The sequence below is a fragment of the Dinoponera quadriceps genome, unplaced genomic scaffold, assembly GCF_001313825.1.
Source record: "Dinoponera quadriceps isolate SergipeBrazil2010 unplaced genomic scaffold, ASM131382v1 scaffold9, whole genome shotgun sequence".
NCBI classification, from domain to species: Eukaryota; Metazoa; Arthropoda; class Insecta; order Hymenoptera; family Formicidae; genus Dinoponera; species Dinoponera quadriceps.
In genome coordinates this window covers 67,911-82,258 of record NW_014554295.1, presented here as the reverse complement: position 1 = coordinate 82,258, position 14,348 = coordinate 67,911, and the positions used below count along the sequence as shown (strand labels likewise).

Sequence of the window (14,348 nt, the reverse complement as noted above, 5' to 3'; positions counted from 1 at the left end):
ATACCGCAGATCGCAAAGTCTTGAAGAGCACGCAGTGGTCTAACGAGCGAGTTCTCGATCGATTCCTCTGTTCTAAACTCGGTCTTAGCTCGACTTAGTTGTCTGTACTAAAAAAAGTGTAAAAAGCGATACAACACGATGAGAGGCACAATCAGCGTAACAGCTTATTCGTACACACCGCATCATGTATGCCCATTTTTTGGTTTTAATATTTTTTTTTAATCTCTGCAAGTCTTTTATTCAAAATAAAAAGATAAGAAAGAGAATATAAAAATTATAGAATTTGTTCGAATTTGTTGACGTCCTTCGGCATTACCGGATCTACAATAGGTGTGGTAAGCTCCTTTTGCTTTAAACAATAAATATAACGTAATTTATGATAAAAAGCATTGCTAAAAGTTGCGATAACGCTTAAATCCTGCGATGTCTGATAGCGCTCTTTTGCTAGAAATTACGTTATAATTTTGTGCTCCAAAGAAAAGTTTACTATATCTATTGTAGATTCGGACAAATCGATCAAGCGGCCGTACAAAGAACATCATTCATGATTGCTCCTTATTTGTTCACACGCATCATTAATACGCTGTATTAATTCAGCTCGAGTATTAACTTGCCTTTTGTATACAAAACGTTCAATTTTTACGGTTTTCTTTCTGATTTGCCATTTTTACTAAAAGAAAAAATGACTGCAAAACTTTATGCACAGAAAAAAGTGCCAGATTTTCAAGAAAATGATTACTCCAATATTCTTTAGCAAATTTTTATTTGGATCAAATAAAAGGATATTTTCCAAGTAAATTTTTCAAGTAAAATATTTACTCGGTCCTCAAGGAAAATTTACTTAATCCAAGTAAAAATCTGATAAGAGGAGTATCGGAGTAATTATTTACTTAAATTTAATACTTTTTTCTGCGTTCTATCGTCTATAAACTTTAAACACTCGTAGACAACCATTTCGAACTGAACTCATGTTCCACTTCAATTTAAAACCTTAAGTTTGTACAGTACGCTATGTAACATCTTGTATACGGAAGGTTAAAAATCATTTCATTCTCAACCTGGGAAATGGCATACACGAGACAGTGTGTACAACGATGGTTAAGATATGAACTTACGTATATCACTCTCGTTTTGCAAGCGCAATGCTACCAAGCACGAACATACTCGCCGAGTGTTTGGCATTTAATCGTTTATTGCACACGTGCGTTCGATATGTACATTCTAAATTAGTCGAGGCAGGAGATTTCCGGCTATAAAGCCACTTCTCGAGGATCTTAATACGAATCGAGTCTCTATTCTACTTCGTTATTCCCGTGAGCGAGACCTAATTGTTTCGTCTACACGGATTCCCTCTTCGTGCGAGACTCATCCTCCGGATTTGAATGGTAATTAGCACCCACGCTATTACAATGTGACTCCGCGCTGAAGACGCGAATTAATAAGGACGGATTTCTTTCGCGACTGTACAAACGCGGGAAGAAAGTAGAGCAGCGTCCTGTGTACCTTCAATTACGCCCGGTTATTCCGCCATTATAGAGAAACACGGCTTATATTCCGGCGAAATTAATTGAGCGCCTTAATTAGAACGGTGATTAAAATCGAGAGAGACGTCTCGGTCGACGCAACGTAATTTATCATCACCCCCCGTCCGTATCGCCGATCTTGGACGCGACTCAGTTGAAGTCGAAGTCACTCTCCGTGTTCGAAACGTTCCTCTCGATCGTAGTGTCCGTCGTGTCGGAGTCCAGCAACGACCTGATCACATCCTTCTTCTTCTCCTCCTTCGGCTGGCCGGTCACGTTGTCGTCCGTACGCTCCTCCGGTTTACCCTCCTGCCCCGTCGACACCTCTTCCGGCGCTCCCTCGCTGTCCACCGTGACGGGATTCCCCCCCTGCTCTCCCTCGTATGTCTGATCGTAAGGAGCGGTGTATTCGTCGCCTTCGTATCCTTGACCGGCCTCGTACTGCTGCTCGTAGCTGTAGTCGTAAGCTTGATTCGGATCGTACTGCGCGTCCTGCTGACCGTTCGGGCCGTATTGCTGGCCGTCCGCATACTCGACGTAGCCCTGCTCGGCGTAGCTCGCGTACTCCTCCACGCCCTCGTACGGCACACTTTGGCCGTAACCATCGTATCGCCCGTTCTGTTGCTCTTCGTATCCCTCTGGGTATCCCTGCTCGGCACTGCGTCCGTCGTCCTCCGGTTTCCCATCTCGCACGAGTTCTGCAGCCGCGGTTTCTCCGTCCGCGACTTCCGACGGCGGGCCGCCTCGCGGCGACTCGATGATCGCGCCGTTCGCCGCCGCCTCTTCGCCGGCTCGCTCCTTATCCTCCGGATCGTCCAGGCGTTCCAACTCACGGACGCTCTTCTGCACGCTCGCGAGGTCCCACGGCGCCAGTTCTCCGGCGGTGTCGAACACATCGTCGACGTTCGATTCCTCGCCGGTGACGAGCTCCGCTGCGTTCCTCGCCTCGTCGTCGACGCAACTTGCGTCGTCTTCCTTTGGCGCTTCGCCTAAATCATCGTTCTCCCTCGAGTTTTCCAATTTCACCGGGTCTGTCGCAACGTCCTCCCTAATTTCGTCCGTCCCGCGTCCCCCGGCTGCTTCGTCCGCATCGCTCCGCCTCGCCTCGCTGCCACGCCGCGGGGAGTCCGCTGTTCTGGAAGCGAGATCGCTAGCCAACGCCAGGATCCTGCCCATCTCGACTTTCTCTTTCCTCACCCTGTCCTCAGCAGGCAGCTCCTGAGCGTCCTCCGACAGGGTGACGTTCAGCAGGTCGCCGCTGGTGTTCTGCTCGTGGTCCTCTTGGCTCTGCACGCCGTGCTCACGATGGAGCTTCCGGATGTTGTCGATGTATCTGTCCAGCTCGTTCTCCAACATCGCCGTCGCCCTGCCGTTCTCGTCCGGCGACCTGGTGGCGTTCCTCCACGACAGGCGCTTCATCGGATCGTCCATCACGTCGTCGCTCGTGAGAGAACGGATGGACTCCTCGTCTTCGGACTTCCTCAGAGCGTAGTCCATGTAGTCGGGCAGTGGGCCGACGACGTTCGTCGTCTCGGGGATCATCGACGCGCCCAATTTCGCGACATCGGACGGAGCGTAATCCCGCGGTTGAAACGCGAAGGGAGCGTATTGCGTCGCCACCGATCGTTGTTTGAGGAATTGATCATCGGGTTGAATTTGCCCCGCGTAGGAGACTCGAGGATCGCCCGGAGGCGAGTATCGAGTGTCAGGTGTGCTAATCACTGGCACCTGGCCGCTGAGCTGATCGGCCGGCGGTGTGGTTGGCGATGAATTACTTGGCAAAGTGCCGCTCACTGGAGCCTGATCGTGGAATTTGGGCGACCTTGACTGGATTGATTGAAAAGGCGGTGACGCAATGCCCCTCGCTAAATCGGGGCGCGCCGCCGCTGCAACGGTCCTCCGCGGGCATCTATCCTCGTTCTGACTGGCAATGCCACTGTCCCCGGTGACGCTGCCGGCTGGCCGGCAATTCGCGTAAACGCGAAGCAGATAAGCCTCGTATTGTTTCTGGAAAGGATCGTTAGAGAGGAAGTAATTGTACATCGTTATGGGCGAAAATTATTGCACTGTGTAATGTGTGAAAATTTAGGCCTCTCGTGTGTTCGTCGTGTATATTCGATGCGCGACGGTAGTGTCTCGAGGTGAAATTTCGAAACGAAAATCTTGATTTCCTCGCGTCTTTCACTTTTCTCCCTGAAACTGTTAGATTTTCAACGGAAGAAAAGATATTGTAATTAAACAGATAAAAAAGACATGATGAACTTTAAATTTATAGATGAAATTGTTCAAAATGCAGCATTTACTTTGTTTCGTTCGAATTTGGATATTGCCGAAAAATAGACACTTATTTGTTTCTACACAATGAAAATCAATTTGGGAGGAAGCTAAAAACACAGCCGAAGCTTTCCGGATATTTTCTCACGTTCCGATGAAGAGAGATGGAGCATTTCTAAGATTCCACATTATTATACTTCAAAGAAATATTTTTATACCGGACACTCACTCTGAGAACATTAAGCCTGTCTTTCTTCGCGCTTATCAACGCGAGTTTGTTCGTCACTTTATCCAACGCCGCGAGGAGCTTGTGATTTCTCTCGTCCCGCGTGCGTTGCTCCTCTAAGTACTGTATATATCTCATACGTAATCGATTTACACAGGTGTCGTGTCTGCAATCAGAAAGTTGTTGAGCTATTTCGCATGTCCAATGGTGAACCTATTATAATAAAGATAAATTATATCCTTCAGCGCGAGTTTCGATCAAAGTGGACGTAATTTTGAAGCGAGGTGCGATTACGAATAAAATTTAATGTTGAAGGCCAAAGAATTTACGCAATGAATCCGTCACGAAATTGTGTGTCACTGAGGAAATGTTGATATTCTCAAATGACAGAGACAACTGATGAATTCTCACGAATCGCACGTACATAATATATATTCGTTCATTTTATTAATTGCGATACGACTGCTCTAAAGTGAAACGGCATAAAATGTACGGTCGCACTTTTATTCCGATCGATGAAGTGCTCGGATGTCCCGGCCAGACACGAATGGGAACGCGTAAACACGAGAGAGAGAGAGAGAGAGAGAGAGAGAGGAATTCGCGTTCTGCCAACGGTAGAGATACGTCGGGCAACGACGAGGACGGGATTATGCTCGCCGAGTTATTGATCGTGACATTCCGTAGAACCGGGCTGCCGCTAAATCGATATCGAGTATTTCGGGTAGCATTTTCCCTACGTTGTCACGATATGTCACATGAGACGTAGAATAATTAGTTTTACGATTCTTCAGACTTCCACACCATTTCGGAACGGGGAAATTTGCCTGATACTTTGAAGAAGAAAGAGAGAGGAAGATGTCAATTAAAAGTCGATCGATTAAAATGCACAGAATAAAGCAGATATGTGTCACATTGATTATATTATTAAAAAATTAGGAAAACGCTTTTGTATAACTTTATTCTTATTTTTCGTAAAAACAAGAGTTGCTTAGAAAAGTTTTAAATTAAATCTCCACTTATGAAGAATAATACAAAGATGAATAAGTGCGAAATAACTTGACAAATAATCATGTAATTATTTTGTTTAGTTAGTTAATAAAAGAAATACAATTGCTTATCCTTAATTCTTTAACCAGTTAAGTGCGTTCGACGTGTATACACGTCGAACCAAATCTCTACTGAGGTGCGTTTGACGTGTATACTCATCGTGTAAAATAAAAAATTACCGTTCACTATAAAAACTCTAAATCTCAATAAAATGTAATAAGAATATTATTTGGTGGTATGTTCCCTTTATATTACCAATGCGACCGCTGTGTATTTCGTATGGAGGGGGGCGCGCGTTTCAAAACTAATTACATACGTAACCCGCGACTTGGACGGCCAGCGTTGATTTGCGGAGAAACTGCGTCAGCAGTTAGGAGGGCCAATAATGGCTCGCTGCTCTGCGAGGTTAATACATTCTTTACACAAGACAGGGCATTCGAAAAACAGTACGAACGAAACAATCCGAAATATTCGAACAAAAGCTCTCCCTTTCTTGCTTTCGGAGCGTCTCAAGTAAAGTGTTTATTTTCATAGTTATTACCAAATAAAGTATAAGACAAGGTAAGTATGAAAAATACTAAATATGTATAAATAATAATAACAAGATAATTGAAGTGGCGGGATAAAAGAGACGTACTGTTTCTTAGTACATTTCATGGCGCTGGTATAGTAGAAAAAGAAAAACGGGGTGCGATAGTAAGAAAACCAGAAGTAGTATTTGATTATTCTACAAAAATGGGCGGCGTGGACAGAAGCGATGGAATCATAGCATCGTATACACTTGCGAGGAAAAGAATGAAAAAATACTATAAGAAAATATTTCTCCACCTCATCGATATTATATGTTTCAACTCGTATGTATTATACAAAAAAAATAGCGGAAAACTAAGTCGACTGAACTTTTTACTACAATGTGTGGAAGAAATTGTCGAAGAATATGCAATTCAAGAAAAACAAGTTTCTCAAATTGGTCGACCATCTAAATCCGCAAAACCAACACGGCTCATCGGGAAACAAATTTTCTGCCGGCTACTCCATCAAAACCAAATCCTCTCCGAAGGTGTGCCGTTTGCTTAAAAAATGGAAAACGCAAGGAAACAAGGTTTTGGTGTACGACCTGTGAAGTCGCACTTTGCGTAATACCGTGCTTTGAAACATATCACACATAGATAGCTTGAAATTTTGCAAACTATTTTCATATTTTTCTTCTTTATTCTTGCTATCTTCAATTTTTCTTGTTTCTGTATTTTATTATTTTTTGACAATTTTCAAGCTTTTAGTAAGAATAACGTATTGAGAAACGAATTGTTAGTTTTCTTGACGAATAAAAATGTAATCCTTCCTCGTTTTTCGTAAAATGTATAATAGTACCATTTGCCCTGCGTTCGACGTGTATACACGTCGTTGCTTGTTTTTAATTCAGCACCCTGTGGTGATCTTTTGAAACTAAATTCCACAGTTAACTGGTTAAAAATAGAAAATTTCGTTACAGCTCGCTGTACCTCACAATATGTAACTTGTGAATGAATAACTTGATCCAGGAATTGCAAAGTGCCCTGAGCAGTGAATCGGCCATCAGCGTTCTTCGATCAGCCACTTGACCGGTTTTTAGATTTCATTAAACATAGCCCATCATAATACTTTTTTATAGCACATTGATCGAATTTTGGCACTTTGCAATCACTATGCATATTTCTTCCAAGATAGGACAGAAAATTACGATGATGTGAAAGTGACGTCAAAATGATAAAGATCAAATAATCAATAAATGAGTTTTATAGTAATTTTCTGTTCCACCTGGATCTCCCTGTCAAATTTTTCCACAGCATCGAATATTTAAATTTTTATGAGCGAATAATTAAATGATATGATACTAAAGATAATTAAACGACGAAGAATGAAGAACTTCGACAAAGTGAAAACTCACCTGTTACGAGACTCTCGCGCGAGCACGTTGAATCGCTCCTCCAACCGTATTCTATCCTCCTCACTGCAAAATTTAGCAACATCATCGTTAATATTTTTCCGGTGTGTGCTATTATCTCTCTCTTATATACTTGCCTCTTCCGCAGCTTCTCCTGGAGCTCAAACATCTTCCTGTAATAGTCGTGGCCGTCGTAAAGCGGCGCCATATTGCTTGCGATCGGAAAGTCAAAAAGTCGAAGTGATCGAACGCATCGATACGTTCGATATATAACGCGTGTGATAAACTTTAAGTCGTGCTCGGTCCAAGAAATATGTTCATTGTTCCGACGATTCGAAAAGTTTCGAAAACGGATATCTGTGCGAACAAGTCGATAAACGCGATCGACGTGAATATTCACGCTCGAGGAGAACGCGTTTCCATCCCCATCCGCTTTCCATAACCTCCAATTAGCACCTCGAATCCAACCAGAAAATTATGTTTGTTCTCTAAAAGAAAATACGTGGTTCTTTTGAATAAGAGCGTAATTTCCAAGAAATGCACGATGAGGCGAGAGACAAAAATAAAATTGCTGAAGTATATCGTAGTCGAAATAGAGAAAATAATTTCACCAAGTATAGGTTATCCGAATTAAATCGGTACGAAACAGGCCGTAAAATGAAGGGAAACTAAAGGGACATTCGAAAGTGATATCAGAACGACCGAGAAAAACGTATCTCGGGTTCATTCAGTTTACCGTGTTTATCACGAGGACACTCGAGCCGCCACGAATTGGCCGCGCGCGCGGCACTGAAAACGAAACCTCTTCTTCTTCCTCCTTGTGGTATTCGCGCCACGAGGTATTCGAATCAATTCGCGGATATCAAGCCTTCACGCGCGAGATATAACGATCCTTCGTCATGCCGACGCAGCGGGCAACTGTCGCGCTTGACGTCGCGCGCCGCGCCAGGTCGGGGTTGTTTCAACGGGTAAACACGCAGGTGTGTTCCCTACCCTTATACCGAGCGAATTCGTGCGACTCGGCTGAGCAAGCAACGGGGCGTTTCATTAAAGTTTCACGATATTGCGAAATGTAGAAGTTCTTGCCGTGCGATTACGATGCGAGATAGTTGCTCTTTTGCGCATTTTTCTTTTTATTAAAAATAAAATCAGATCGGAAGAGTCGGTTTTGCCTTTCTCAGAACTCGTTGGGAAAAAATGATTGCATATAATTACGTAAAATTATCGTATATGCCCATATATATATATATATATATATATATGTCCATACGAAAAAATGTCATTTAATTAAATGTCGATATCATGTGCTGTCAGAAGCACAAGTAGCCAGAAGCGTTTACTTCGATTGTATTTGCATATAATTTGTAAACAACAGTATTTTTTCATTGTGAATATACATGATTATATATATATAGTCGTATATGAGCAAATTCCACACATGATCTCTTTCTTTCCCGAGTGATGAGATTCTCAGGCGACTTATCAGAATCTTCTAGCATTCTTAGCGCACAATATGATTTGTATCTCAATATTTCACGCTGTGATTGTCGCGTTATTTCTCAACACGAGAGTGTAGGAAAATTATTTCGATTCTTGATATCAAGCCCCATTTTGCTCTTTCTTGAAGCTATAATCACGCGATGAATGCAAAGAAGGAAAAGAGTTCGGAAATTTCGGATACAAACCTGATCGCAATAATAAAAATCAACCAATGCAGGCATATCAGAATCAATAAGAGTCGCATTACGACGGCTAATAAGATTATAACTAAATCCCCCCCTCCCCCATCGATCGAGCGAAGAAGGATACATTTAAGGGATATATAAGGTTTGCGGCGCGGTTCTGTGCGGTCACGTCGCGTGCCAGTCGCGAATTTCCTCCTGGGAGATATTGCGGCGACCTCCGACCTTCCATTTAGTTAATTCACCTTGGTAAAGCGGGCCGAAACGTATATATAACTGTACGCAACCGATACATCATATATATATATATATATATAAATAAGTCAAAACGGTCGTTACTGTGCAGTATTTATTAATTGCATCGAGAGAAAGAGAGGAGTTTGGTGCGCGTCGCAGGTTCCTCCGGAACATTTTATTCGCACTCCTACTCGAATAATTACAACGAAGAGAGAAAAATGTCAGCTCGCACGAAATTGTCATCCTATTTCCGTTGTGATTCGTCGAATCCCTCGAGTTTCTCTCTCTCTCTTTACGCCACTTTTTTGTACTTCGCACGCAGATGCTCCGTCAGTTCGGGTGTCTTCGGCGTCGCCATATAAAAGACTTGCTCCAACTGATCACCGTCGAGTTTGAACACCCGACGAGTCTGTGAGGAGAAGATCGGGGATACCGTTATCGGGAACAATTGGTACAGCCGTATATATTTATACCTGTGTCAAGGCCGACGGTTGATCAGCATCCACCATGTACACGTTGCTGCTCTTCAAATCGATGGTCTTGTCGGTCAGACTGCCCCGTTCGATCGTGACTATACCGATGTTATTAATCAGACTGAGACTGATCTGATTCGTGTCGGGTGCGATCTGGACGAAGCCGGTCTCCCGGTGCATCGGCGTTCCCGTTTCCGGGTCCCAGCTCTGCGCGATATAATTGAATATCGGCTGACCTATAGACGTGATGTTAATCTCGTCGTGATACTTGAAGGGCTTGATGGTCGGGTACATGCCGTCCGCCGGCTGCTCCGTGATCCACGTGCCCTCCAACCAGGCCAGCACGCCGAGCACCTCGTGCAACGGTAAGACTTTCATCAGCATGTTCGGCTCTTATGTCCGATACAATTATCAATAACGCGAACGAACTCCTTGCCCAGCAATTTGCACGTTCGTCTAAGAGGCCACTCGATATCTGCTACTCTTCTCTTTTTATACTGAGATCGCCATGTGAGATTTCCAGTATTTATACCTGCGCGAGGATTTTATCGCGTGCAGTGTACCGTAACGCCGAATACGAACCGCTGAATATTTATCGTCTAAAAACGGAAATTGCGACTGATGGTCGTAAAAAAAAAAAAAAAAAGAGAGAGACACGTGTGCATTATTAAGCTATTATGTAATGAAATGATGAATAATATTTTTAACGGAAATTCTGTATAATCGAACTATGAACTACGTTTAGATTTGCAAATGATACGTTGAGCACGCAACGCGCGATGGGTCATCCTGATATAATGTATTACCAGACGATGACGAATCAGAACGACTGGACGCACGTTTCTTCGACGATCTAGAATTTTATTCGCGCACGATACTTACAAAGCTACATCAGCGGTAAATAGTAGGATAATACATGGCGAAACGCACTTAAAACCCGATCTTCTCCTTTTCTATTCTCTTATGCTACTCGCACATTTTTTTATACTTCGCCCGCAGATGTTCCGTCAGCTCTGGAGTGTTAGAAGTTGCCATGTAAAGTACGTGTTCCAAACAGTCGCCGTCCAATTTGAACTCTCTACACAACTGTTATAAGAAATAATTATTGATAAAATTTGGAAAGTGCAATCTGTACAATTGTAAGATTGTGCTTGTGCCAATGTAAATCATGGTATCAGAGTTTGAAAAAATTTAGATACATATGAATTCCTGAATTGCAAGTGTTAGTATATATATATTAGAATGAAATATATAAAATGCTGATAAGTCAATACCGAGCATCAGTTACATATATGTCATAATTTCGCACTCAACGATGTAAAATAACAGCAGTGTTACATTGCATTTATACTGTTGAGTATAAAATTATAACGTAAATGTAATATAACTGATGCTCAGTGTCGACTGGGATATATCAAATATGTATCGACATTCCTATTAACACTTTTAATTTAGATTTTCACTGCCCTTCTACCTGCATTTTATGCATTGTGTCTCTAGGAATCTTTATGATTTATTATTCAAATATACCTGTGTAACAGCAGGTAGTTTTGTTTCTTGTACTCTCAACATAGTCTCAGTACTTTTTAAATTAATAGCTTTCTCAGTCACCTCGCCTTCTTCAACAGTTGCCAGGCCAAAATTGTGAGCCAAAATAAGAGATATTTTGTTGGTATCTGGAATGATCTTTAGAAAACCTGTTTCCCGATGCATCGGTCTCTGCGATTCCGGATGCCAACTTTGTGCAGTGTAATTGAACATGGGCTGCCCTATAGACGTGAAGTTTATTTCTTCGCAGTAATTGAAGTCTTTAATAGTTGGATATTTGCCACTGCCGTAGTTCTCTGTCTTCCACTTTCCTTCTAACCAAGCCAGTGGTTTTAAAGCCTCGTGCAACGGTAAACGCTTCATATTGTCGATCCACTCGCAAAACTCTAACTATGTTGAAGCAAATATCCAAGGTCAATGATAAGATTCAGTTTTGATTTCAGGGTGCCTCAAAATTTCTCTTTCTCAACGACATAACCTATAAATAAGTTACAATTAGTGACAATTAGCAGAATCAAGATGCACAAAGTACATTTAATATAAAAATAAGTTTCTGATCTTGCAAAAGTTATAACACACATTTACCTTGTTTACACAATCGTGTTAGATTCTTTTCGCACAACATGTAATTGGTACTGAACAGAATTTACCTTCCAGCTAGGATCTCTCTACACGAATTCTCGTAAATACTCTGTAAACAAGTGTGATGTTCAACTTTCTAACATTCAATTTATCACAGATATGTATTTCTTAATTGTATAACATATATATATATATATATATATATATATATATAATATTTGAAAATATATTTCGTCCTGCAACTTACATTTCTTACGGTTTCTTAAATTTAAAAACATTAGAGGCTAATTGCCAGACGCATGCGCACGTTACTTTACTTTTATCAGAATGTGATGACATGTTGCTAACCTAAGATGTACTCGTGCACGTTATCACTTTTTAATCACGTTAAAAGACGAGAATGATAACCCCATGGAATCTGCTTCTACGTATCGAAATGTGTATTCACGTTAATTTTTAACTAAATTTTAACTAAACAAATTAGTTTACAAATTTATCGGAAGATTATAGGCGATCCGATATTTTTATCGTTGTTGTGTTCGTGCAACTTCTTTTTTGAATTTTTCAAACGAAACGTTATGGTTGACATAAGTGTAAGCCAGCTCGTGAATCAGATAGACCAAAGCAACTTTACATTGTATACGGAATGGCAGGATACGTACTTTAAAATAATATTACTACGCTCATGCTTGGTACCGCTGAGTGGTAAGGTACATATATATATATATACACACACACACACACACACACACATTAGATTATTTTATTTCAAATTATTGATATGTGAATTACATGTAAGAAAACAATTGTTATTTCTTACACAAGATATTTTATTAGCTCTTATGAGAAAAGCAATGTAACACATTATTTTCTCATTAGTTATCACAACTGACAATTATATTTAATATTTTAGATGCATCCACAGAATATCATTTATTTCCTGGATCATCTAGATGAATCCTTCGATACGTATCTGGAGAAAACGAAACGTGCCTTTTCCGGCGAAAGTATGGAAATACAATTTTTCCTGCAAGACGACACATTCATGTGGAAAGAGCAAAATATTCTCACTCGTGGAGAAATTACAGTATCTCCCATTTCAAACATATTAATTATCTCTGATACTTTGAAAGAAATATTGGAGCGTTACCGAGGGTGTCGGGAACGCATGATAACGTTGGAAAAAGAAAATGAATACTTAAATGAAAGTAATGTGAAACTGAACATACGTATAGAAAAAACTGTAGGAATAAAGGAAAATATGGAGAAGGATTTTTATAGAAAGTTCCTCTTACTCCTGAATTCGAAGAAACAAAGGATCAGAGAGCTTCAGGAAGCTCTGGATAAGAAAACAACAAAAACGGAATATGATGAAACCACTGATGAAAACGAAGGATCGGATGTAGAAGACAAAAGAGTGCAAGAAACTAGCATTAAGTCTACTAATATAAGGAAACGCAAGACGAACTCTCAGGAAGATGAACAGAAAGATAAATCAAACATTAGTAAGAGAAATTTTATGAGATGTACAAATTTCTTTTCTAGTGAAAATTCAAGTCCCGAGCCATCAACTAGTAAAGACAAGTCAATATTGAAAAATGCAGATGTGCAACATATAACGATGGCCACCGAACAGCTTAATACTTCAGAAGAAGAACCTGAAGACGATCTATTTTCTCAATAACAAAAAAGTCTTACATGATATACTTGTTTAATAAAATGTACATATTTTATATATGTCTACATCACACACACATCAATTATATACTGAAATTGAATAATCTAGTCTAATATTTTAATAAGAAAATATATTTTTAATATTTTAAAGGAACAAATTTATCATATATACAATTATGATTTTATAATATATTTCGTTAAATTTGATTGCGTTATATATATATATGACGATCAGCATTATTAATTGTGTATCAATTCTACATACGTATGTGTAATTTTTGCAAATATTGCAACTGTTTCGTTATATATAGCGAATTATATATTTATATACTGATGAAATGTGAGACAGCAATTTACAAAGTATTTTATCTAATGTATAAAAAATTACGAATAATAAAAGTTCTAATAAATATATATTGAATAGAAAGAATTTTCTGAGGCCAATATCCTGCACATATTTTACATTTATTCCACAATGATCAAAGTGACGGTTTTGTAAAAGACTGAAGTCAAGGATCGGGGAAGAGTCGAGGAGTTTGAAAATCACGAGAATCACGAGAAAATCACGATTTTGCGGAGACGGTCCAGAAAAGTAACAACAATTCGGTCATCAAAGATTGCCTATCTGTTAATGTTATCCACAATATTTTACATAAAATATATATTACAATGTTGTTATTAATAAATAACGAACTCGGTAATAGAGTAATATTTCGGCTTATCGTTTCGCTCTAATAATCAATATGCATATATATATATATATATATATATATATATATATATGTGTGTGTATGTATATATGTATTATATGCCAAGATTTACATAATTAAGTACATCATCACGTCCCACAGAGTAGAAATTCAAAATGTGCAATAAAAGCATCAAGCGAATTTGATATAGTTGACATCACTCGACGATTTCATTACAAATATCAATCCTCTCGTCAATCACTACGATAATTGACNTTTTTTTTTTTTTTTTTTTTTAACAGTTAAGTGTGTTCTCTCTCTTCTCTCTATGTGACTGGTAATATTAACGATCACTTCGAAATTGTAACTGATGAGCCGTACGACAGTATCTTGAACGTGTGTACGATACGTAAACATTCGTATCTGCTTCCTCGTGTAGTAGGAATGAATTCCATCGCATTAGTAG

The 14,348-nt window shown here is 40.2% G+C and overlaps 3 protein-coding genes across 6 annotated transcripts; 1 reads left to right on the top strand and 2 right to left on the bottom strand.

Moving 5' to 3' along the window:
• Nucleotides 1-1,172: 1,172 nt before the first annotated feature.
• On the bottom strand, nt 1,173-10,140 carry LOC106743743. Of its 2 annotated transcripts, none has more exons than XM_014617918.1 (4): nt 9,387-10,140; nt 9,225-9,322; nt 4,027-4,189; nt 1,173-3,530 (listed from the first exon to the last, which is right to left on the bottom strand). In XM_014617918.1, the coding sequence occupies exons 1-4, from the start codon at nt 9,768-9,770 to the stop codon at nt 1,674-1,676; spliced, it is 2,502 nt and encodes an 833-aa protein (XP_014473404.1). In that variant the 5' UTR covers nt 9,771-10,140; the 3' UTR covers nt 1,173-1,673. The 2 variants fall into 2 exon arrangements, with proteins under 2 accessions (XP_014473404.1, XP_014473397.1); XM_014617911.1 differs by lacking the exons at nt 9,225-9,322; nt 9,387-10,140 and adding exons at nt 6,998-7,060; nt 7,132-7,463.
• Nucleotides 10,141-10,226: 86 nt separating this feature from the next.
• On the bottom strand, nt 10,227-11,954 carry LOC106743767 (THAP domain-containing protein 4-like). Of its 2 annotated transcripts, none has more exons than XM_014617967.1 (4): nt 11,865-11,954; nt 11,520-11,625; nt 10,917-11,412; nt 10,227-10,472 (listed from the first exon to the last, which is right to left on the bottom strand). In XM_014617967.1, exons 3-4 carry the CDS (start codon nt 11,295-11,297, stop codon nt 10,353-10,355), a joined length of 501 nt encoding a protein of 166 aa, XP_014473453.1. In that variant the 5' UTR covers nt 11,298-11,412; nt 11,520-11,625; nt 11,865-11,954; the 3' UTR covers nt 10,227-10,352. The 2 variants fall into 2 exon arrangements, with proteins under 2 accessions (XP_014473453.1, XP_014473447.1); XM_014617961.1 differs by lacking the exon at nt 11,865-11,954 and adding an exon at nt 11,764-11,856.
• Nucleotides 11,955-12,079: 125 nt separating this feature from the next.
• LOC106743757 (DNA repair protein XRCC4-like) lies at nt 12,080-13,948 on the top strand. 2 transcript variants are annotated; one of them, XM_014617947.1, is made up of 2 exons: nt 12,080-12,226; nt 12,430-13,948. In XM_014617947.1, exons 1-2 carry the CDS (start codon nt 12,095-12,097, stop codon nt 13,198-13,200), a joined length of 903 nt encoding a protein of 300 aa, XP_014473433.1. In that variant the 5' UTR covers nt 12,080-12,094; the 3' UTR covers nt 13,201-13,948. The 2 variants fall into 2 exon arrangements, with proteins under 2 accessions (XP_014473433.1, XP_014473442.1); XM_014617956.1 differs by having other exon boundaries at nt 12,130-12,221.
• Nucleotides 13,949-14,348: the final 400 nt, after the last annotated feature.

Excerpts from the sequence above, each read along its gene's own strand:
- LOC106743743 (XM_014617918.1), bottom strand. The coding sequence starts at position 9,770 with ATGCTGATGAAAGTCTTACCGTTGCACGAGGTGCTCGGCGTGCTGGCC. Across the intron at positions 9,323-9,386 it reads AACCGTCGGCCTTGACACAG|ACTCGTCGGGTGTTCAAACT; the intron begins GTATAAATATAT and ends TTCTCCTCACAG. Across the intron at positions 3,531-4,026 it reads ACAGGCTTAATGTTCTCAGA|AAACAATACGAGGCTTATCT; the intron begins GTGAGTGTCCGG and ends GATCCTTTCCAG.
- LOC106743767 (XM_014617967.1), bottom strand. The coding sequence starts at position 11,297 with ATGAAGCGTTTACCGTTGCACGAGGCTTTAAAACCACTGGCTTGGTTA. Across the intron at positions 10,473-10,916 it reads AACTACCTGCTGTTACACAG|TTGTGTAGAGAGTTCAAATT; the intron begins GTATATTTGAAT and ends TTCTTATAACAG.
- LOC106743757 (XM_014617947.1), top strand. The coding sequence starts at position 12,095 with ATGGTTGACATAAGTGTAAGCCAGCTCGTGAATCAGATAGACCAAAGC. Across the intron at positions 12,227-12,429 it reads TGGTACCGCTGAGTGGTAAG|ATGCATCCACAGAATATCAT; the intron begins GTACATATATAT and ends TTAATATTTTAG.